Genomic DNA, 21,726 nt, shown 5'->3' on the forward strand with positions numbered 1-21,726 from the left:
AAGCAGGTTTGTTTTAGAAACGAGTAGAAATATGAAGGAAAAGAATTATTCACCTCCCAACCTCAGTTACTCCTTTCACTGTATGATGTGGAGCAAGTTTGTGACCTGAAATCAAAACTTCAACCCCTTTAATTATTCCAGAATCCCACATCCCACAACTTTTTTAACCATGAACAGGAAATACCTTCTGGCAAGGCATGTTCTATTACTGAGGCAAAAGGTGAAACTCTAGAATCACACACAGGTAACTAACTGCAGACACATGTACTGAACACTGTGAGGTGAGCCCAAGCAGGAGAGCTGGGATTAGCAGGAGTTAGCATTAGAGCTCCCCTGCTGAGGCTCTCCTGTACAGTGACCCCAAAATGCCACTCCAGTGGTAACTTTTAGAAGCACATTATATCATTAAAGAAATAGAACTGTGACCAGAGATGGTGTGGAACCCAAACATCATTAAAGTGAAGCTGGACCTCGAGCACTACTGAAGAGCTGTTACAAGCACTGCCACAGGCAGTGTTCAAAGCCATTAAAATACCCACTGGAAACACCAGAGTCCATTTGAACAATTTATTAGTATCCTCTTTTTTTACAAGTTTTAGAAAAAGAATCCCAGGATTTTGCCTCCTGTGTGTTTTCGTCTCGCCTCCTCATGGTCCATGATGCCAGCTGAGGTTGTCAGTACAATATACCTGCCAAGAGAGAGCAAAGGTTCAGTTTATCTCCCTGTTCCTGGCTGCTGCAGAGCTGACAGCACCAACTTCCTCTGTGTCACAACAGCAAGGCCTGCTCCTCTAACAGGCCCAATGCAGTGGGACTGATTATCAGCAGTGCAAAAGCAGCTCCTCATGAGCACAGCTCTGCAGCACACACAGGACACTGGCACACTTCTGTTCCCCAACTCTTTGCCTCTTTCCCTGCATGCTCCCACTGGGCAGTCCCTGTCCAGCTGCTGGACAGGTCTCTAGCCCAAGTCCACTTCTATCCTGCACAGATGCTGCTCCCCAGGGCAGGCAGAGGTGCCACAGCTGGGATGTGCCTCAGTGCTGAACGCTGCCTGGGGCAGGGCAGGATCTGCACCTGCAGCAGCTGCCAACACCTGCACCACTAACACACCTCACCCAACAGCTCCCTGCCTCAGACCCTCCTGTCCCACCATGCTAAATACTCTTAAAACTCCCAGTGACAACACAGAGTAGCTACACAGGGCCAGCTGCAGCAGCAGTTACTGCTGGAGCTTTAAGAACAGAAACAGCACAGAACTGTTAATCAATCCTTCCTTTGATGGGACAGACTGGCTGAGGCCCTGCAGACCCTTCCTGCTCTGCCATCCTGGTGCACTGGGAATTGCAGCTCTCAGTTCCACACACTTTGTGAAGACACACTGCATATTATTAAGATTTCCTGTGTTGTGGAGGTTTGTTCAACAGAGGCTACAAGTCCCTCATCACTTAATATCTGACTAATTTGCACACAGTCTGGACATGTGAATTCAAGTGAATTCCACTAACTTATATAACTTCTTCCCCATTTAAGAATGGTCATTCATAAAACCAAAACAAGTATGAGAAAAGTCCTATTCCACTAAACTGTGAAATAGTAAAACAAGGATTTTACCAAAGCCAAGCAGAAACAGATCCTTGCTTAGCAGTGCCCCTGTAAAACTGGTTTAAAAGGGCATTTATGTGGAGGATGGATTTTTATACTGGAATTTAACTCCAGGCTGATCAGAGGAGAAGGTGCCAGGTGAGTCTAACTCAGGCAGTTTGTGAGTGTAACATTTTTACACACAACACTCATTTGACCCTCCCTCATACTCACCCAAACTGACGGGAAGGCAGCAGGTTGTTCTGCCACTTTTCCAAATCCTTCAGCTGCACATCAAATCTGGGACTGATTACACCACACTGTAAGAGAGGATTCCATTACAAACTGAAGAACTTTATGGATTTGCACATGTGTGATCCCAGCTCCCTGCCTGAAGGGTTTACCCTGTTACCCACAGCACAAGTGGTGCTTCCTCCCTGGCTCCCACTGGGACCTCCACCCCCGTTCCTGCCTCAGCCTCCTCCTCATCCCTGCTCCTCAGCTGAACAGCCCTGAACTGCTGCTGAAGCCACACCACCCACTGATGCCCACACCTGGGGAAGCACAACAGCAGGCTGTAACATCAGCAATGTTCCTGGGATCGCTCAGGGATATTCCACCTCTAACCATCACACAGTTAGCACAAAAAAAACCCCATGCAGATTTTAACCAGGAAGAAATTAACACGTAAATGGAATTTACAAGGTAATTGTGTTACTGACCAAGACCCCAGCACCACCACCAGTCACCTCACTGCCTCCAATTATCTTAACAACTATCCAACACCAAACCAGAAGCACACCTTCCTGCACTATGCACATTTTTCTGAAATAAACAACTGTTCTCTTATTGCAATGACTGAGAGAAGCATTGCATCTATTAGCCTGGAAGATCCATATCATCCTGGAGAGTTCAAGGAACACTCCCCTCAAACCTGACCCTTTATTACACACACATAACACTGTAATTACTGTGTTTACTGTAACTACTACAGCAATTTGGGGGTGTCAGCATTATCTGCCTTACACACTCTGCAATTTTCAGATGGCACATTTATTCATGAGAACAGCCCCTAACATATTCTGACCAAGACATGTTTTTTATTTCTTTACTGAAGAGCCAACTCTCACTGGAAGAGCTTAGCTGTAAACATTGATGCACAGCAAATCACACAGAACTACACAGCTCAGTAGTTTGAGACATAGGCATTGAAGAATTTCCAAAACACACACGAATGCCTCACATGCCCCAGGAACTTCACAGGCACCAATTAATGTAACATTCAACTTTTCCTCACTGCAAGCAAAGCCCACCTGGCAGCAGGAGAAAGGTTTGCCTTCTCCACATCTGCAGCTACCAAACATCAACTGGAAACCAACTCAGCCCCTGTCTCTTAAGACAAGTCTTCCAGACAGCTTAAATATCAAGAAACTGGGAAGGCACTAGGTAGCCAGAAGGCCTTTGAACAGAAATACACAGCACGTGCAAGCAGACTTCCCTGAAAGCACATCTCACATAATCAGTTTAAAATGAATGTAATTAGTGATCCGTACCACTTTGAATGCAGACAAATTAACCACCCTTTTAACTGATAACATCCATGCTACTCTTATTTACATGGATTCAACAAATACCACCTCCTTTACAAGCAGCTCTTTTAGAAATGGAGCAGACAAACATAATTTTTTTAAGAAGTCTTATTTAAACACTTCCTTAGAGAAGAGAATTCAGGAAGACAAATCCTACCTTGTTGAGTCTGCCTGTGAGGTTGACAACAATCTTCCCAGCTCTGTGATCATCAATTATCTCGAATTCACCAATGTAACCTGCAGCAGACCAGCAGACAGAGACACGCTCAGCCACAATAACACAACTAATTAACTGCTGCACCAAACTACTTCAAGCACCTCGATTTCCACCTCTTACCCCACCGGGGGGAGCAGGGCCGGCACTTACCGTGCTTCATCATCACGGTGAGGAAGCGGACGATCACCTTGGAGCACGGCCGGATGAGCACCTGGCGCTTGCCTCGCTTCTCTGCATTGTTGATGCTTTTGAGAGCATCGGCCAGAACGTTCATCCGCACCATGGTGCCTGCAGGGAGGGCACAGTCACTGCAGCGCCTCCTCGGCACGGAAACACCGAGCAGCGCTGCCCTCGGGGCTCAGTTCACATCTAAAAGATCCAACTATGCCGAAAGTTGCATTAAACCTTAAAAAACACTCTCAAGCTAAAGCAGCGAACCGAGTCACACGCTCAGCTGTGAGCAAGAGTCACCACTACCACGACACGTCAGGAAACCTGACACAGTTAAAAAACGTGGCTTTATCAAAGCACACACACGATTTCAAAACCACCACCCAGACACCATGTCAGCAGTGACAGCTCCTCAGGTAAATCACTTTGGCCTTAAAACCCAATTAACACCCAACCGCACAGTACCAATCCTGGGCAATAACTAGATCCTACGCGGTATTAAATCAACAGGTGCTGCTCGGCTCACTGATCTGCAAAAAACCCGCAGGATGCACAGACACAACACTTCGCAAAGGAAAGCCGGCAGCAGCTCTGAGGCTCGCGGAAAGGAGCCCCGGAGCGGCCCCGCACGGCAGGGATGACTTGGCACCGCCACCGCTCCGACAGAGCCCGGGCGCTGCCAGCACCGTCCGGCGCTGACCCTGTCCCTGTCCCGGGGCACATCCCGAGGCACACGAGGACTTTCACCACTGGGACACCAACACCGCGCCAGCCAACCCCGGCCCCCGCGCCGGGGCCGCCTCCTCCCGGGCCCGACCGCGCCCGCGCCCCGCGCTCCGCTCCCTCCTCCCGGCCTCGCCGCACAGTGCACCGGCTCCGCGGCTGCCCCGCGCGCCGGGACGGGGCGGATGCTGCGCGCCCGCGGCTCCGGCCCCACTCACCGAGAGCGCGATGGCGGAAAAGGAAGAGCCCGGGCCGCGCGGGGTGATGGGAGGGCCATCGGCGGGAGGAGATATCGCGAGACTTCGCCCCTCAAGCCTGGCCTTCCCCATTGGCCGAGGCCGCGCGCCGCACTTCCGGAGCGACACCGCCGCCCGGCTACCATGGGAACGGGGACGCTTCGCTCGCGTACGGCGAGCCACGAGGGACAAAAAGCTGCAGTCCGCCGGGCAGCGCGCGCAGCTGAGCCCCCGGCCCGGGAGAGCGGAGCGGGGACACGGGGACAGCGCGACACGGGGACAGCGCGACACGGGGACAGCGCGACACGGGGACAGCGCGACACGGGGCTGCGGTGAGCACAGCCCCCGCTGAGGCATGGGCTGTGTCTGCAGTGAGCTCGCACGCCGAAGGGACACAGGGCACGCGTGCCGTGACAGCAGACGGGCAGCACCTCAGCCACTCTCGGGAACACGGCTGGGGACAGCGCCGTGTCACCGCTCGGCTGCTCACACCCAGCATCTCCCCAACCCTTCCCAGAGCCCCTGCTCCACTGGAAAATGCACCGACACCCTTTGCTGCACATTGACGAGGAGCAAGTCTTCAAGTAGTTTCTCTTTAGTTTGTATTTACCTACCCAACAGTTACAACAGACACTGAAGAGAGTTCGTTTAAAACAGTAAACTTTTAAAACATTAACACAGGTTTTAGCTTTTTAAAGAAAAACAGTTCGGTTTTAAAAAAGGAGGGAGAGATCATAGAAAAGCACAAACAATTCAGGCTTATTTACAGAGTCAAACTCAGCATATTCAGAGTGATTTTGTATACAGACAAACATTCATAAAACCAAACGTGCTACAAGGCTCCATGACAACAGCAGTTTCCAGAACAATCAGCTCTTAAGGTTACACACACCTTCACTCATTTTCTACAGTCTCAGTGCAATGAGTTTACACTACAGCTAAATAAGTGAACACAGATTTATATATTCCAGACCCCTACTGCACACATTCCCAGGTACACGCAGCCCAAAGAAGCAAACAGGTTCAGTGAGACAATGGAACCACCTTCTGCCCCCATTTTGGATGTGCACCCCCAGCCATGGCCATTCTCACTCTGCTAATTGTCCTCCTGCCACAAGGATCAGTAGTAACAAGCCTCCAAGAAGTATCAGCCTTCAGAACTGCCTCTCACACTTGCTGCAGCCACAATTAATGATCAGCAAATCTAACACAGTCACAGAAATACTATCAGGCATTACAGCTCTGCTGTTGGGGTAGTTATGCCCAGGCTCTGTTTGATGAAGACACTTAACAAGCTCCACACATCAAAGAAGAGGATGTCTCAGACAGGATCAGCTCCAGGCTGCAGAACCCTACTCAGCACAGCAAGAGACAAACCCACAGCAGCTGCTGGAATGACTTTTTCACTTCATCAGGGAGCCAATTAAAAAAAAAAAAAGTCAGTGAGCAATACAACTTCTATTGTCTTAATTATACATTAATTCTCAAAACTGTTCCCAAGAAAACCTTCTACTAGAGTGAACAGCAGTTAAGCCTTCATTCATTTTTCTTTTCCTTGTGCTTGAGAAGTTTGTTGATCTCCCTTTTTGCCATTCCAATGTACTTTGTGATGATCCCATGTTGGTTTAGTCCAGGAAACAGTAACAAGAAGCTTACTAAAGAGGAGAAAGAGAAAAAAATAATTAGTACTCCCTTAACAAGCTTCTGTCAACCCTGCAATTCTTTGCTTCCCTTAAGCCCCATTAATTGCTTGAAAAGAGAAAAACGTAACCCTGCAACAAAAAGACCCCACCAACACTTAAACACTACTTCTACCAGTCTCAATCCATGGCAGGCAGCTAACAAGAGAGTTCCTTGTGTTTTGCATGTCCACACTTACCAATAAGGTAGGTCAGAAAGAGATTGTGAACTTGCTGTCCAATCCAGGCAACCACAGCAAGAGTGAAGACCATGGTCATGAAGTACTAGAAGTGAAAAGGGAAGAGTCAGCACAGACCTGCTGGGGATTCTCCCTTCCCTGCAGGGTTTGGCAGCACTTCAACATTTCAAACTCACGTGAAGCTTTCTGGCTCTTCCACACGCGATACCTACGCACAGGCATGTTAAAATTGAGATTACAGGATCTGTAATTGTCTATCTCACTTGTTTTCAGACCATCAGGTGGCCAGGGTGCATGTTCCTTTTTGCCCAGAATCCCTTAGAGCCAGACTGTGCCATCCCCAGTGCTGCACCCACAGCTGTTTTGGGACAGTGGCTCAGTAGCTCATGTACCAGCTGACATGCTACTACAGACCCAGGTTTTTGGACAGTTTGTGTACATGGCAAACAGCTTGTTTCCAAAAATTTACCTATGCAGAGAAATCCAGTCTTCCTTGATCTAATTACCAAGGGTATGCTCCTAAACTACACAGAACTGCAAGTTTTTAAGTTTTGTATCTTCCACTCCAGGTCCCAATAAATGTGCAACCAGTATCAAGTCACAGCCTGAAGTGCCAGTTGTTGGTTCATTCAGGCACGTGCTTTGCCAAAACACTTCAGACAAAGCTCAGTCACACAAACTCTTGACACAACAGAGATTAATCCCTAGCACTCAGTACCATTTTAGGCTTTTCCTCCTTCAGAGTGAAGAGGCGCTTCCACCAGCCGACAATCCGGCGGCGAGCTTTCACCAAATTGCTGCAAATCTCATGAAATCTTTGCTGCTGTTCCGTGGTCCTTTAAAAAAGGGAGGGGAAAAAAAAAGCCAGAAATGAGAATTCAAGATTTAATTTAAACTTTTTAAGAATTCCCCATGGCATTTTTCCAGCAGTAAAAATGTACCCAGTGTTTATCCCAGCATTTGCTTTGCTTGGAAGCACTGCAAGGAAGTGCCCATGTAATTTTCCTGTATGCTGACTGTTAATTAAATTGACTCCCTGACCTTAATCTGGGCAGTGTGATACACACAAATAATGCTTATCTACATAAGAACATTTATCCATTAGTCATCCTAAAGTAGATACACTAAAATTCACCTTTAATGCTGTTCAAATCAGGCTCTTCTTCAAGTTGCTGCTTCTATACAAGTCTTGCCTTTTTCAAATCTGTTTCAATCACACTCATACTCTCTGCATTACTCTCTTTTTTATCACATTTACTACTGCTTTTTTCCGAACATACAATCAGTACTCTTCCACATAATTTTACTTTTCAGTATACATTATCCATTCATTACTAAAAACTAGTCTAGCAGGACTAATTAGCATGCTTCATGGAGAGTACAGAATGCACCTACTTCTTAAAACACAATCCAATTTTTCCAGAGGAAAAGGAACAATAAAGGTATGTTGTAGTAGTAGTTATCTTCCAGAAAAAGAATGAAGAACATGTTGCTGCTGTCCTCACTTCATGTATTATAGAGATTGCTAACTTCTCACTACAATGACTCTAAAAAGTAACTATTTGATATCCACAAATCCATTTTGATAAAGACCATAAATACACTCAATAAACTTTCAATTGAAGCTTTCCTCACCACTTATTAGAGCCAAAGATTCGAGGAGCAAGAGCAGGAACCAGGTAGTCAGCCAAACACAGGAACATAACCAAACAGGAGACACCGGAGAGAACTGATGGGTCCAAATAGTAGATCATCCTGCAGAAAGAAGAGAAATTATTTCTGAGTGCTCCAACTGCTCAACACTAGACATGCTTGGTCACTCCTTCAGACTGGCTCAGAGCTTCCAGACCTACTCTCCTGCCTAACCTCAAACAAAATTACAAAAAATGCCTTTTTTTCTTAATATACCAGATAAGAATATGCTACAAGCAAATAAGGCATAAAGTTCAGTAGAAGTAAAACTTCATCATTGTTATCCTCTCAGAAATAGAACAACAATGAACTTAACACTGACTGAGGGATGAGGATGAGTGAGTGAACATATGACATAACCAGGTAGAGTAAAAGCTCTTAATTTTGTTGCTCAAGTCACAGAACCCAGATCCACTAGAGGCTGTCATTTGCTCACTCTCTCCTGGCAGAGCCAGCCAAACCTGTTCTGGACAAGAGGCTGTCAATCTCCACTTCAAGCACTGCTGCATTCTCCATATTCAGTCTGCCATCACTCAAACACAGCAGAAGGGCAACTGGATAAGAAGCAGCTGATCTCCTAAGTGTCTGATAACACCCAGCTGGGCCCTCTGCTATCCACCTGTACTTCACAGAACTTCCTGAAAACTGAAACAGTGGAAGCAAAGAAATGACCCAGTCCATGGTGGGGCTGTTCTGTGCATCTGCAGAGTGCTCCTGCAGGGCTGTGTGTTCTGTTCATCTGCACAGTCACACTGTGCTGGGTGTTCAAGGTCATTTTGGTGAGTTCAGAACCTGAGGTAGTTCTGCATTTCCATAAAGTATTACTCAGCACAAGATCTTCCCTGCTGTCATCACAGAATTTGTAACAGAATAACCTCAAGTTCACACAATTACTTCTTTTAAAAGTTACTTTTCAATTTCCATTTGGATTTCCACCTTTGTCATCTCCCCTAAAAGCAAAAAATTTTATATTAACCAAAACACCAATCATCCCTGCCTCACCTGGTTCAACATTTTTTTTGTAATTTCTCTCCTCACTGCAGGAACAGAAACAGCTGGCAATCTGCAGAGCTGGCACAAACAGCTGTCTGTGCAAGGCAGTCAGGTCATCTTTACTACCATGTTACATAAAGGCACAACCAAATGCCTCCACCACCTCCAATCACACAGGCAACATCCTTCCACCTTGCTGACTGAAGTTACCTGCAATCTTCCCTTTTCTCCTTTCTCAAAAGACATGACAGAGAATATTAAAAACCCTAGTTGTGCAAAAAAGCCCCTGAACTTATCCCAAACCCACAGTAAAGAGGCAGAACAGGATATTGTGCCCTAGGGAAACAAGCTTTCTGTAAGGATACTGCTGGTGGTGGGGGGGGACCAAAGGAGATCATGAGATCTGAGTAAGAAGCAGGGACAAAGAATGAGGGCAGAACATGAATGCACCACTGAAGAACATTCAGCTGAGCACAGTAAAAACCCCAGCAGCTACTGCTGGCAAACAGCTTTTGCAGAAACCATTCTGAGCAGGATGTGAATCACGTTACTTCCTGCTTTCATTACTTCTGGTTTTAATTTCCAACAAACTTCACACGTTTTAGGAACAAGAATCTAGAGTAAAAACCTTTCCATTAGACCTCTCCAGATGTCCTACTAATTTTCTTAATAGGTTTGGTACCAGCCACGAAGATGCAGTGATGTTGCAGGCTCCCTCCAGAAGGTACTCACAGGAAGGAAAAGGAAACAACACTCATCAGGGCCAGAGGAAACCAGGCTCGCTCCCAGCGAAGGACTTTATCCGTCATCAGAATCACTTCTCCCCATCCTTGCAACTGCTCTTCCAAGCTTGCAGTTTCAGCTGCCTACACAAAAAGAGAAGAAAACTCCTTTAACTAACCAGAGCATCAAATTAATTCCCACACTGAAGTAGCTAAAAAAAACCCCTAGTGTAATAATTAAAGATCCCAGCCACAAATCTGAGTAATTAAATTTATAACGATATTGTGAGTTTTGTACTAACTTACGACACTGTAGCTGTGATGCCTTTAAATAGTCAAGATCCTAGCAGCACGTGTAGGCCAAACAATACCTCCTCCCAGATTTTGCCAAGGTGTTTTCCCCTAATCTCCCATTTACCATACCCCATCCCCCCAGAGTAGTAGAAAGTCAGGTTTTAAAACCTCTCAAGTTTTCAGTGTCAATGACTGGAAAACTGTAATATGAGAACTGTTTAAAAATACATGTATTTTCCAAGACAAGTCTACCACATTAAATTGAAGCATTCTAGCTGCTGTCCAATGTCAGTTTATTATAAGGAATATGGATAAAGACTCAGAATCCACAGTAAGGTTATCCAACTGATCACATGTGGACAGCAAGTCTTCCCACAAGCTGCCCAAGACAGCCTTTCAACTCCACTTCCTTTGTGATTCCTGCATTCCTCCCTACACCTCTCCTGCAAGGAGGTCCCACCCGTGCTGCCATCAGCTTGTTAAGCAGTTCACCCGAGGTGTTCCACACTTAACAGAGCTTAACAGTCTCCCTCAGTGGGAGACGGCATCTCAGAGATTACAAAACTCAGTAAACCATGAACAGAGCCGACTGCTGCCCGAGCAGTAAGAGGTGAAAAGCCATGAAGACACGCACGTCTGCCGTGCAGAGCTAACAGAACAGGTTTCACTCTCAGCTATGCGCTGCACTTAATTCCAATGAGAACTCCGACGCCACTAGAACAACAACACAGCTCGTGGGCTTTCTACAGACTCCGGAGCCTCCCTGGAAGCTCTGAGCAGCCGGAGCTGTTCCCTGTGCCCAGCCGGGGTGCGCAGCCCCGCAGCGCCCAAACGCCCCAGCCTCTGCCCCTTCACAGGATTTTACAGCGATTTTCCCATTCCCCACAGCAGCCGCTTACCAACTGAGGCATAACTATATATATATATGTGTGTGTATATATATATAGCCTTATGTTTATTTAACTATTCAGGCGTATCTCGGCACGTTTAGTTACGCCGAATCACCCAACGCCTGCCGCTCCCCGGGATCGCTGCGGCGCTCGGTGCCGCAGCGGGAGGCTGCACACACACAAACAGACACGCACGGACAGACAGACTGACACAGACGCAGTCCGGCTGAGCGCCGCAGATCGCGTAACGCCAAGCGCTGCCGGGAGCTCCGGCCCGCGAGCAGCAGCGCAGCCGCCGCTCCCGCGCCTGGGCCTGCACCCGCGGCAGCCGCCCCACGCGCGGCCCCGAGCCCATCCCACACCGAACCCAGCGCCGAACCGCGTCACACAGCGCGGGGCCGAGCGGCCCCCGCCAGCCACCGCTGCGGGTAGGGCAGAGCAGGGCAGAGCAGGGCGGGCCTGGCTCCGCCGCCGCCCCCAGCAGGCCCGAGGGCCGCCAGCCCTCGCTCGGCGCCGCCGCCCTCACCAGCTGGTAGACGCTGTTGTTGTCCCCCTCCGCCATCTTGCACCGCTCCCGCACCGCCGGCCACGCCCTCCCTCACCACGCCGCGCCGCTGCCTTTTATAGCCTCCGCGGGCCGCCTGAGCGCTGTGATTGGTCAGTCCCGGCGCCCCGCCGGCCGCCGGTTGGCTGCTGGGATTCGAACCGCGCGGGGCGTGCGCGCGCCCCCCTCGGCGCCGCAGTGCGGCTGAGGCGGCGCCGGGCCCGCGCGGGGAGCGGCGCTCGGCTCTGGGGAGGGCGGCACCCGCACCGAAAAGTCGCGTTGGAAAAGGGTTCTGAGTCCAGCCTGCGAGCGAGCACCGCTTTGTCAGCTGCGCCACGGCACTGAGTGACGCACGTCGGATCTTTCCTTAAAACACCTCCAGGGACGCTGACTCTACCGTCACCTCTACCTGTGCCGCCCGTTGCAATATCTAATCGCTCTGAACAAATTCTTCCTAATGTCCGACCTAAACCTCTCCAGGCTCAGCTTAAGACTGTGTCCCCTTGTCCTGTCCCTTGTTTCCTGGGAGTACAGCCGGCTCCAGCTCCCTTTGACCAGGTTCCTGAGGTGACCCTGAGCCTCCCTGTGTCCGCAGTGAGCACCCCCGGCTCCCTCAGCTGCTGCTCCTCACACCGCTGCTCTTCCCCAGCCCCGTGCCCTGCTCTGAGCTCCCTGTGTCCCAAATAAAACCCCGATTCCCTCAGCTGCTGCTCCTCACACCGCTGCTCTTCCCCAGCTCCCTGCCCTGCTCTGAGCTCCCTGTGTCCCCAATGAACACCAAAGGCCCCCTCAGCTGCTGCTCCTCACGGCGCTGCCCTTCCCCAGCCCCGTGCCCTGCTCTGAGCTCGCTGTGTCCCCAGTGACCACCCCCACCTTGGTGGAAGATTATCTGAAATAACTGTAGACATTGAATCACCCCAGCTCCCTGCCCTGCTCTCAGCTCCCTGTGTCCCCAGTGAACACCCCTGGCCCCCTCAGCTGCTGCTCCTCACGGCGCTGCCCTTCCCCAGCCCCGTGCCCTGCTCTGAGCTCGCTGCAGCCCCTCAGTGTCCGTTCTGAACACCCCCCGAGGTGTGCCCTCAGCAGTACCCAGCACTCGGCCCATCCTGTTGGTAACATCAAAGCCCAGCAAAGATGTTTTATTTCCTTCAGAACTCGTGGCAGCATGGAAATCAATACAGGAGAAAGGCACTGGGATAGAAATATTGTTTCTGACTCAGCTTTCTAAATGCTTCAGGCACGTGAGGTAATGAGCGTAATCACCGTGCCCAGGGTGCCACGCAAGGATATAATGAGAGCAAAGAAAACATCTCGGACACCAAAACTGCTCTGGCACCAGCTTGATGGACACAAAAAAAGAGAAGGACTAAGGAGGACAATGTAAAAGCAAACCTATGTCCATCCTGAATGGTTTGGTCTTTCACAGGGTGCTTTTCACTCACCCTAGAACATATGTAAAGAATAGATGCCATACTGAATAACTTTCAAATTCATTCACATGCCACTAAAAGCTAACAGTATTTTCATGTAACTTTTACACTTATAAATGGTGGAGTTCACTCTCAAAATCTGTAATTTTACCACAGCAAAGCTCACACAAAAATTGATTTCATAAGTAAGTGATGATGCCAGCAATAATTTTGTTAGTCTTTTAAAAGAGCATGGAGCCATATAGAGGCATGACCTCACAGCAAACTTCCAGTGTGTGAAGGGGCCTACAAGGAGAGGGATTCTTCATCAGAAACTGTAGTGACAGGACAAGGAGTGACAAGGAGTAAAGGGTACAAACTAAAAGAGGGGAAATTTGGGTTAGATATTAGGAGGGAATTCTTTACTGAGAGTGGTGAGAACAGGCTTGCCCAGGGAGATTCAATGCTGGGAGATGCCCCTGCCCATGGCAGGGGTGTTGGGACTAGATGGTATTTAATGTCCATTCCAACCCCTCACCATTGTGTGGTTCTGTGACAGATTGCAGTTTCCACATATATTTGCAGTGCCCTGCAGCAACACTGCTCTGGCTATGAGAGACCATCAGCCAGCTCCTGGTTTCATGTGATTCTCACCACAAAAAACCCAAGCACTTACCAATGGAAAAGCAGGCACTGCCATCATCTCCAGCCAGTTTTTCAAACACCAGCTCTCCAGCCAGGTGCCCTTGCAGCTTTTCTCCATCCCAGAGGGCCCGTGGAGGTGCCTTTCCCTGCTGTTACGTGTTGCTCCGTACCTCAGAGGGGCAGAGGGACAGGTGAGCGTTGCTGGGTGCCCTCAAGGCCAAGTGAGGCACCACATCAAATTAAAAAATGTGTATTAAAAAAGGCATTCGGATTCCACTGTTAAATCTCAGCCACGGTGCAGGAGGCAGAGGGTCAGCAGCAGCTCAGTTCCTCCTGCACCTTACCTGAGCTACACCCAGCCGTTCTGCTCGCCTCAATACACAGCACAGACCACACTGCAATGGCATCAGTTCTGCCTGCACCAAGATTCTCTCTTAGCAGATGCACAGAAAATTAAATCCCCAAGCAGGCTTCAAAGCACCTTTGAAAGGGGCAATGCAACTGATCTGTGCACTTAGAACAGGCACACAAAGTTTACACGTCAAGCCTCCACCCTTCCAGCATACCTAACACACATTCATTATGCTATTAATAAAAAATTAGCCTGATGAATGGCAGAATTGCTCTAACCAGCTATGCATTTATGTACACAGCAGTAGTTTGTAGCCAATATCTGTAATTTCTGTGAAATTCTTTAGCTAAAGTGTTAACAGTATGCTCACAACTTCACTAAAGAAATAATGCATCTTATAATTTGGGACTACATTAACAAACACACAGATGGCAGGTGTTTTTCAAATATTTTTCCTAGTCAAATTCTTTAATGCATAAAGTATATCTGCTAATTTTAGGAAAAGCTTGACCCAAAAAAAAAAAAAAAAAAAAAAAAAAAAAAAAAAAAGCAAAGAAACCTTTGAAGTACTTGAGAGCACCAAAACAGAATGGTTAATGTACCAGGCACAGAACATATTGATGAATAATTGAAGTAAATTAACCTTAAAGACTACAGCACTTAGAAAGAGCTTCAATTTGGGGGACTTGGGTCTTTTGCAAATATTTGAAAAATTAGAAAAAACATTATTCTATTTAAATAGGATAATCCTTGGGTCAAAACCAATTGTTGCAAAGCAAAACCAGACCATGAAGTCCCTAAAAAGTACAAAACTAAATTCTGTTAACTGTATAGATCTGCTGCATTTTCCATTTGTTGTATTGACTGTGCCATTATCCTACCAAAATAATCTAGGACACCACTAATGACTCCAGTTTAACACATCCCAGCAACCCATTTGGCAGAGCCATGCTCACATCCTGGCTTTCCAAAACGGGAGAGGAAGAGAGGCAAACAAGCAACTCGATTTTCAAAGGGCATCTCAACCATGAGCCTACAGAACTGAGGGGGTAAAAAAACTGCTGAGCATACGCGAAATTTGGCTTTGAGAAATCATTTTATAGCATGAACCCTTGGTTAATATTTACTGTGGATAAGCAGCAGGCAAAAAATAGCCCTCAGCTGAACTGCTTGACTTCTATAGCTTCAGCTGGTTTGTATGTGTTTAGAGAGGTGATTCTAGACTGCATTATTCTAGGTGTGCCTCACTGCAGGGAAAATAAACACCAGTTCTACTGAAAATAAAGGAAGCGCCCTTACGTCTTTGTAAGAAGCATCTTTTAAGATAATATAACACAGTCTTATTTACTATGCAGGATGTGTGAGCAGAACCTGAATTTTAGGTTTCATCAAGACTGTACCAACCTCCCATACTGTCAACATTTCCAAGAAAAATGTGTCAGCACACAAGCTACAGTGACAGTCCCACTAACTCCTGCACATCTGAGCTGTCTCCTTTGCATTAATTATGCAAATTTAAGTCTCTGGAGAATCCTGCTCTAATTTGGGGTTTGGTTTGTATTTGTTTGTATCAGGTACTTTATTCCTCCCTGTAATTTTCACAACCACACAGTGTTGCACAGAAGGAAATTAAAAACACATATTCTTTTTTATTTTTTAAAACTTTATTAAATTACGCAGTAAGAACCCATCTCCACACAAGTGTTTCATTTCTGGATGGCAGAGGTATAATACATGAGCCACAGGTGAGTGCATTACCCCTCCCTTCCCCCCAGCTTCCAAGAAACAAAACAGCAGGTACAACACACTCCTGTCACTACACTTCTCCAACAGATTGTTCATAAGGTTATTTTTAACCGGAGAAAAAAATGAAAAGGACCAACAGTGTCAAGTGTCCTGTTCTGCATGTGAATGTTCTTCACTGCAACATTCCAACAGCTTTTCCTGGACGTGCCGGCAGAGGGTCAGGAAGCAGAGGCAGTGGAATGCGTTTGCACGGGTACTGTTAGATGCAAAGCCTGTGACTTCCCTAGAGGTAATCAGGCAATCAGAGTGCAAGGAAGGCCATATGACTGTTGAAAACTGTTACACTTCAAAGTGCATGTCCACAAAAAAGTTGGCAACAGAGGAGAAAGTGAATTCTAAGACCTACTGCGGAGGCAGAGCAGTCAGCATAGTGCAAATACTGAAAGGAACAGAAGTTTGCTGGCATTATCCAAAAATCACCAGCCAAGCTTCCTACTCGGATGAACTGCTGCAAACCCTTTCAATTAAATTAATTTTACGCCAGTAGTGGGCTTGGCTCAAATATTTTAATACTTGGATTTTGACTGAAAAAATGCTGTATTGAAAGTGTGGTTTTACTCTGAAAAGTGACTAAAATGGCATTAAGGACCTTCCCACATTTTTCAGCAACTGTCCATAATGAATTCACCAAGTTTACAAAAGAGAAACTCTCTATACAGAGCTACAACAAATTTATCTGGGTTCAGAATGCCAGGGTGCATTTCTGCCTTAGCTATCTGCACCTTTACAGTTCTGCAGTTGTAGCTGAATTCTGTGGGATTTGTTTCTCTAAGAAAAGGAAGTTGCCTTTTCCTAAAGGTGTCCTGCTTATAAAATAAAACAAGAAGTCTTTCAGACAACCAGCAGACAAGCAGGACCTTGATCCAAGGAAGATGCCATTTTTAGTGAGACTTTTCTGACCATAATCACACTTTGAGAACTGATTAAAAAAAAAAAAACCTTGGTGGAAGATTCCCTATGTATGCATTACTGAACAGCCATCTATAGAAGAAATATGGCAAAGGAAAACTACTTTGCAGAAATCTTTACAGATCTAGTTGAACAAAAATTTGAGAGTCCTTCATTTCTTGGATTATATGTATACCCCTGTGAAGTGAAGCACTAGAATTTACAAGTGTGAACTAAAAGGATTAGGAAAATGAAGTAAAAAGCATATCACTCTACCTCCACCAGAACATCACTTTATTGTTTATCTGTCATCAACAATGTAAAACTCTACTAGATACTCTATCCTGGTTTTTAAAAAGGTAAAGATTACACTGGATTAGCTACGTCGTACGAAAGAAACTACAGCAATCACAGTAGAATGAGATTGGAGGGACAATTTGAATTACAAAAAAGTGTACACTGCAAGCAGAGGGAAGTGCACATTAAATCAAATGCCTGTAGGAATCATTACTTTTAAATGCACAGTGACAATTTTGAGAAACTGTACATAATAGAATCACAAAAATGACTTTAAAATAACCAAAATTACATTTTGCATTTGACCATCCAACTCATAAGTAATCGTTGATGTTCTATATTTTCAGTGCTTTTGGAGAAATTGTTTACCAAACAGAATTTAAGTTGTTAATTTGACTAAACTGTGAAGCAGAAGGATTGAAATAAAAAGTATATTGGAAGTACGCCTAACCTACAAGAATAAGCCAAGAGGGGTGTATGCAAGGAGAGGCTGGGAGGGAGGAGTGAAAGGAAAGAGGAAAGGGAGAAGAGAACAAAGGCTTTTTCTTCTATCTCAGAAGTTCTTCCAATGCAGCGTGTATCTGATGTACAGCTCTTTGCTTTCAGTCCATTTCTGAAGTTTACATTTTGTAGCCTTTTCCCGTACTAACTGGTCAACTCAACCAGCACTGCTGCCACAGAACAAGAGGAACAAGGATCTGAATGCATCAAATCTGCCCTTGCTGTGATTTCTTCATGGCCCCATTTTTCTGTTTTTCTTTGAACAGGGTTCGGTGTTTCCTGAATTGTTCACAGGGTCAGGTGGAATTGAGTTCCAAATCACTCTGCCGTTTGTAGCATCCTGATTTCTTTCTGCAGCTGACCCCCAGACACGTTTGCAGTTCTTCCGTAGCAGAAAGACAAACCGTGTTGCTCAAGCGGTGAGCTTTCACCCTTGACCGTGGGGGTTGCAGACCATTGTGTTTAGCGTATCCCTGAGTGCAGCTATCCTGCAGGATTCACTTCCCAGTGCACCGAGATTTCCTAGGTTTCCTCAGATTAAGCCCCAGTATGCATCACCACCGACTGTGGTGCGGCTACGGATGCCTGAGGCCGAGTTGATTCTGGTGGATGTCTGACCTCGCTGAACCAGACCGAGCTGCTGTCTCCCTACTCATACCCAGGCAGTCCAACCTTCATACAGCTGAGCCAAGTTATCTAGATTAGTTGCTTCCTTAATCACAAAGTCAACCTATTAAAAAGGTCAAACAAGGAATTAAAAATAAGCTAGAATTTTGAAAGTGTTTAAGTGATCTTAGAATTTACTGTTGAATGCCACCTGCAAATATTTCATTGAAAAAAAATCTGAAATAACTGTAGACATAACTTCGTGCAGTCCACATAAAACAGGAAGCTATACTGCAAAAAAAAAAAATCACATTATCATCTCATTCACAGCTCCTATCTTGGAAGTAGCCACACCATTCTCAAATAGACACGGACAACTGTGTCCCCTGACTCCGTTGCCCAGAGACAGCAGTGTGTTATGTTAGTGAACACAGAAGTCCTGTCCCTTGGGCAGCTGTACAGATCTCGTGCTCTCCCGGGCTATCAGCTGCTGTGGAACAAATGTTAGCTTACTGACAGACAAAAGACAATTTTATCTGATTCATGGCTTTACATAAACGTCCCATATGAAAAACAAAATCATATGACAAAAAAAAAAAACAAACCCCAAAAAAAAAAAAAAAACCAACAAAAAAACCCCACAGCAATACAAGGCAGCAGCAACCTTGATTTGCACTGCAGTAACTCCCACCCCCAAAGGAACCCCCACTCACAACAGGATTTCAGCCCTGAAGGCACACTTCAGCATACAGACCTGCTAATCAGTGTGTATTTAAAGCAAGCACCAGTACTGGAACTTCATTTTCAACTCACCTGTTCAGCCACAGACATTCTCCTGTTGGGATCCACATCTCGGCCCTCTAACTTGGCTTTGACCCGCTTCCACACGCTAACTGCGTAGGAATTCCTCTCCTGCACAGCTACAGGTACGAAATAGAGTTAGTGCAATGTGACACTCCTGCACAGAAACCCACTGAGGTATTTCTTTCTTGCTGTCAGTGGTAGGGTTGTTGGTTTTTTTTAAGGTTTGTATTTACCTTTTCCTGTTTTAGGGTCCCTGGCTGTCTTTTTGGGACTACAAGCAACACTTTTGCCAGTTCCTGGGACTGTGTTTGGAGGAGTATCTGCTGATGTTGCAAGATTTTTCTGAATTAGCTTTCTTGCATTCTGTGACACCACCTCTGGCTGAGTTTTCTGCCCTGTATTGCTACGTACAGCTGTAAAGAAAGTTTAGAAGTGCTTAAAGTCTTCAAAATAATAGCATATTATAGAGGCATGAAAAAGCACAATTAAATGCATATCAAACAGACCTACCAGTTTTTCAGAAAAAAATGCATTTTTAATTTGCATTTTAAATTCTGCACCAGTTTTCAACCTTTCCATTTTCTAATTTCTTTCGCTTCATAAACAAGAAGTTCTATTCCACTGCTAAGAATTTATTTATATTATGCAAATTGTCTACAGTTCAAAGTTCAGTAAGAGCTATGATGCCTTCTCTAATATCAATTCCTGATGGTTTAATGTTTGTACTTTTGTAAGAATTACCTGCAGCAAATGTTGGCTGATATGTAGCAGCTGAAGTTGGGCTGGAGCATTCATTTGCTGTATCCGTGACTAAGGGTGATGCAAACCCCACCAGATTATTGTAGACACTGGGAAACATAATGGAGTTGGTAAATACTCATGCAACTACTTGACTTACTAAAAACCCAAAAATTAAATTAATTCAAATTTTGCAAGAGGATTTCTAAGAAAATCATCAAGTATGTGCCCCATGATGTGTTCCTGCTACAGGAAAGCAGGTATGCAAAATGCCTTTTCTCACCTGAGACAAGGTAACTCTCTTACCTTTGGCTCTGTGTTTTAAGTTCTTTCAAGGTGGGAGTTATCTCCTGCAGCATTTCAACATGTTCCTGACTGCGGACTTGACCCATAACCTGAACTAATGTAAACAGAACTGTCTGAATATTATCTTGCCATGATTTATATTCACCCAGGAACTGCCTAACACTGTTCTCATAGGGAACATCTTCACCATCTGCCAAAGCCGCTTCTTCATCCTGTAACCAAGATGTGCAAAAAGGTCAACTGCTATATTTTGGCTAAGAGATTAAAGTGGAGATTTCCAAGACCTTTCAGTCCTTCAGTTTGTCATCTGATTACAAATAACTATAATTTTCAGCAGTTACGTATGAAGAAATAAATTTTTAAATTATAAATTTTTTTACAGATTTAGAACCAAAAGGATTTATAAACACAATGTTTCAACTGCCAATCAGTTCAACCAAAGCCTGCTAAGGCTAATGGTAGAAAGTTTTATGAATTCTTAAACATGAACTTTATGTCTTGAACTCCATATGCATAAACATTTTACTGTTTCTAGATACTTTACAAAGCACATAGCTACAACTGTTATTTTTCTTAAACTGTACTGACACAGGTTTGAGGAATAAATTTAAAGATGTTTCAGGCATACCTTTGCCATAGCTTTCAGTAGATGCTTGACATCTCCAAGCTGTCTGTTATGACCCGTGAGCACAGTTTTAATACTATCCACCAGATTCTGAATTGTTTCACAAACTGTTTCTATTTGCTGTTCTCTTTCTGTTTGTACTGTTCTCTGTGTAGATATCTCCTGGCTCAACTGCTTGTGAGCTGAGTGAAGCCATTCAGAGCTGCCAATAGGATGTTCGAGACCAGTGCCCTAAAAATAACAGAAACATTTCTTTATCTGTACCCAGAGATAAAATTCACTTGCTGTGCAGACAGCACTGCCAAGTGTTTAACTGACAGCATAAACTCTGCAGCCATCATCCATCTGCAGGCATACATAACACTGAGAATGGAAGCCAAAGCTGAGAACTCCCTGCAGTGATTCTGAAGGCTCATGCTTGGCTTTGCCCCAGGCTTACCACCCTCTGCAGCAGGCGGAGCTCCAGGTCGGACACGGAGCTGTTGAACTGCGAAGCAAAGGAGCACATCTGCTGACAGCGCTTGAGGAGCTCAAACAGCGCGGTGTCGAGGTTCAGGGCTTCTGCTGTTCTGGTGCGTAAACTCTCAAAATGGATGATATTACTGCAAAGGAAAGTGACCTGCAAGTCAAAGCAAGAGTGAGAAAAGTTATTTCACTTCAACTGTCTATTAGACAAACTGTTTTTTTCATGTGCTTTGAAGTGAGGATTTTAAAAACACAGATACTGCTCTGTTACAGTAGCAGTATCATCCCAGGGTCATCCAACCCTGCAGCAATTCTCACACAGATTATTCCTATTGCTTTCAAGTGGGATTCCCAGAAGTATTTGGTTATCTATGTTTGCTCTTTAGATGCAGAGCAGAAAAATATCTTCTACATAAACCACAAGTAGGAAATGAAGAGTGAACACACTCATGGAATCAGGAGTACTGTACTTATCCATAGTACCTGGCTTGCTCTTTGACTTTCTTTCAGTACAAGGTTTCTTCTTTCAGCAATAGTGGCATCAAAATCTTGCAAGACTGGGGCCAGTGCAGGATTAGCACCTCCTGCCCATTTTAAACGCTGCTCAATACTTGCTTCAAGTGCTGCTAGTTTCTCCTGCATTGGGGAAGAAAAAAGCCCATATAGATAATTCATACTGATATACAGCATTCTAAGCCTGACTGTAAATAAATTGTGCATATATAACACATGCAGACACTTTTTTATGCC

General features: G+C 45.6%; 3 protein-coding genes across 5 annotated transcripts in view; all 3 read right to left on the bottom strand.

Annotated features, from left to right (window-relative positions):
* Nucleotides 1–553: 553 nt before the first annotated feature.
* On the bottom strand, nt 554–4,593 carry RPS15A (ribosomal protein S15a). The gene is made up of 5 exons (XM_041401453.1): nt 4,503–4,593; nt 3,541–3,678; nt 3,331–3,410; nt 1,819–1,904; nt 554–689 (listed from the first exon to the last, which is right to left on the bottom strand). The coding sequence occupies exons 2-5, from the start codon at nt 3,671–3,673 to the stop codon at nt 596–598; spliced, it is 393 nt and encodes a 130-aa protein (XP_041257387.1). The 5' UTR covers nt 3,674–3,678; nt 4,503–4,593; the 3' UTR covers nt 554–595.
* Nucleotides 4,594–5,105: 512 nt separating this feature from the next.
* ARL6IP1 (ADP ribosylation factor like GTPase 6 interacting protein 1) lies at nt 5,106–11,610 on the bottom strand. Of its 2 annotated transcripts, none has more exons than XM_041401452.1 (6): nt 11,517–11,610; nt 9,817–9,950; nt 8,038–8,154; nt 7,118–7,235; nt 6,400–6,484; nt 5,106–6,175 (listed from the first exon to the last, which is right to left on the bottom strand). In XM_041401452.1, the coding sequence occupies exons 1-6, from the start codon at nt 11,550–11,552 to the stop codon at nt 6,057–6,059; spliced, it is 609 nt and encodes a 202-aa protein (XP_041257386.1). In that variant the 5' UTR covers nt 11,553–11,610; the 3' UTR covers nt 5,106–6,056. The 2 variants fall into 2 exon arrangements, with proteins under 2 accessions (XP_041257386.1, XP_041257385.1); XM_041401451.1 differs by having other exon boundaries at nt 8,035–8,154.
* Nucleotides 11,611–15,585: 3,975 nt separating this feature from the next.
* Nucleotides 15,586–21,726, bottom strand: part of SMG1 (SMG1 nonsense mediated mRNA decay associated PI3K related kinase) — a 60,468-nt gene continuing 54,327 nt past the window's right edge. For both annotated transcript variants that reach the window (XM_041401455.1, XM_041401454.1), the window contains 8 exons: nt 21,460–21,612; nt 20,951–21,130; nt 20,515–20,742; nt 19,887–20,098; nt 19,584–19,690; nt 19,076–19,255; nt 18,852–18,958; nt 15,586–18,162 (listed from right to left, as the gene is read on the bottom strand). In XM_041401455.1, coding sequence (XP_041257389.1) covers nt 18,085–18,162; nt 18,852–18,958; nt 19,076–19,255; nt 19,584–19,690; nt 19,887–20,098; nt 20,515–20,742; nt 20,951–21,130; nt 21,460–21,612 — 1,245 coding nt within the window. In that variant the 3' untranslated portion in view covers nt 15,586–18,084. The remainder of the gene's footprint in view (nt 18,163–18,851; nt 18,959–19,075; nt 19,256–19,583; nt 19,691–19,886; nt 20,099–20,514; nt 20,743–20,950; nt 21,131–21,459; nt 21,613–21,726) is intronic.

Source organism: Onychostruthus taczanowskii, unplaced genomic scaffold (genome assembly GCF_017590055.1).
Source record: "Onychostruthus taczanowskii isolate IOZ18803 unplaced genomic scaffold, ASM1759005v1 scaffold19, whole genome shotgun sequence".
Classification (NCBI taxonomy): Eukaryota; Metazoa; Chordata; class Aves; order Passeriformes; family Passeridae; genus Onychostruthus; species Onychostruthus taczanowskii.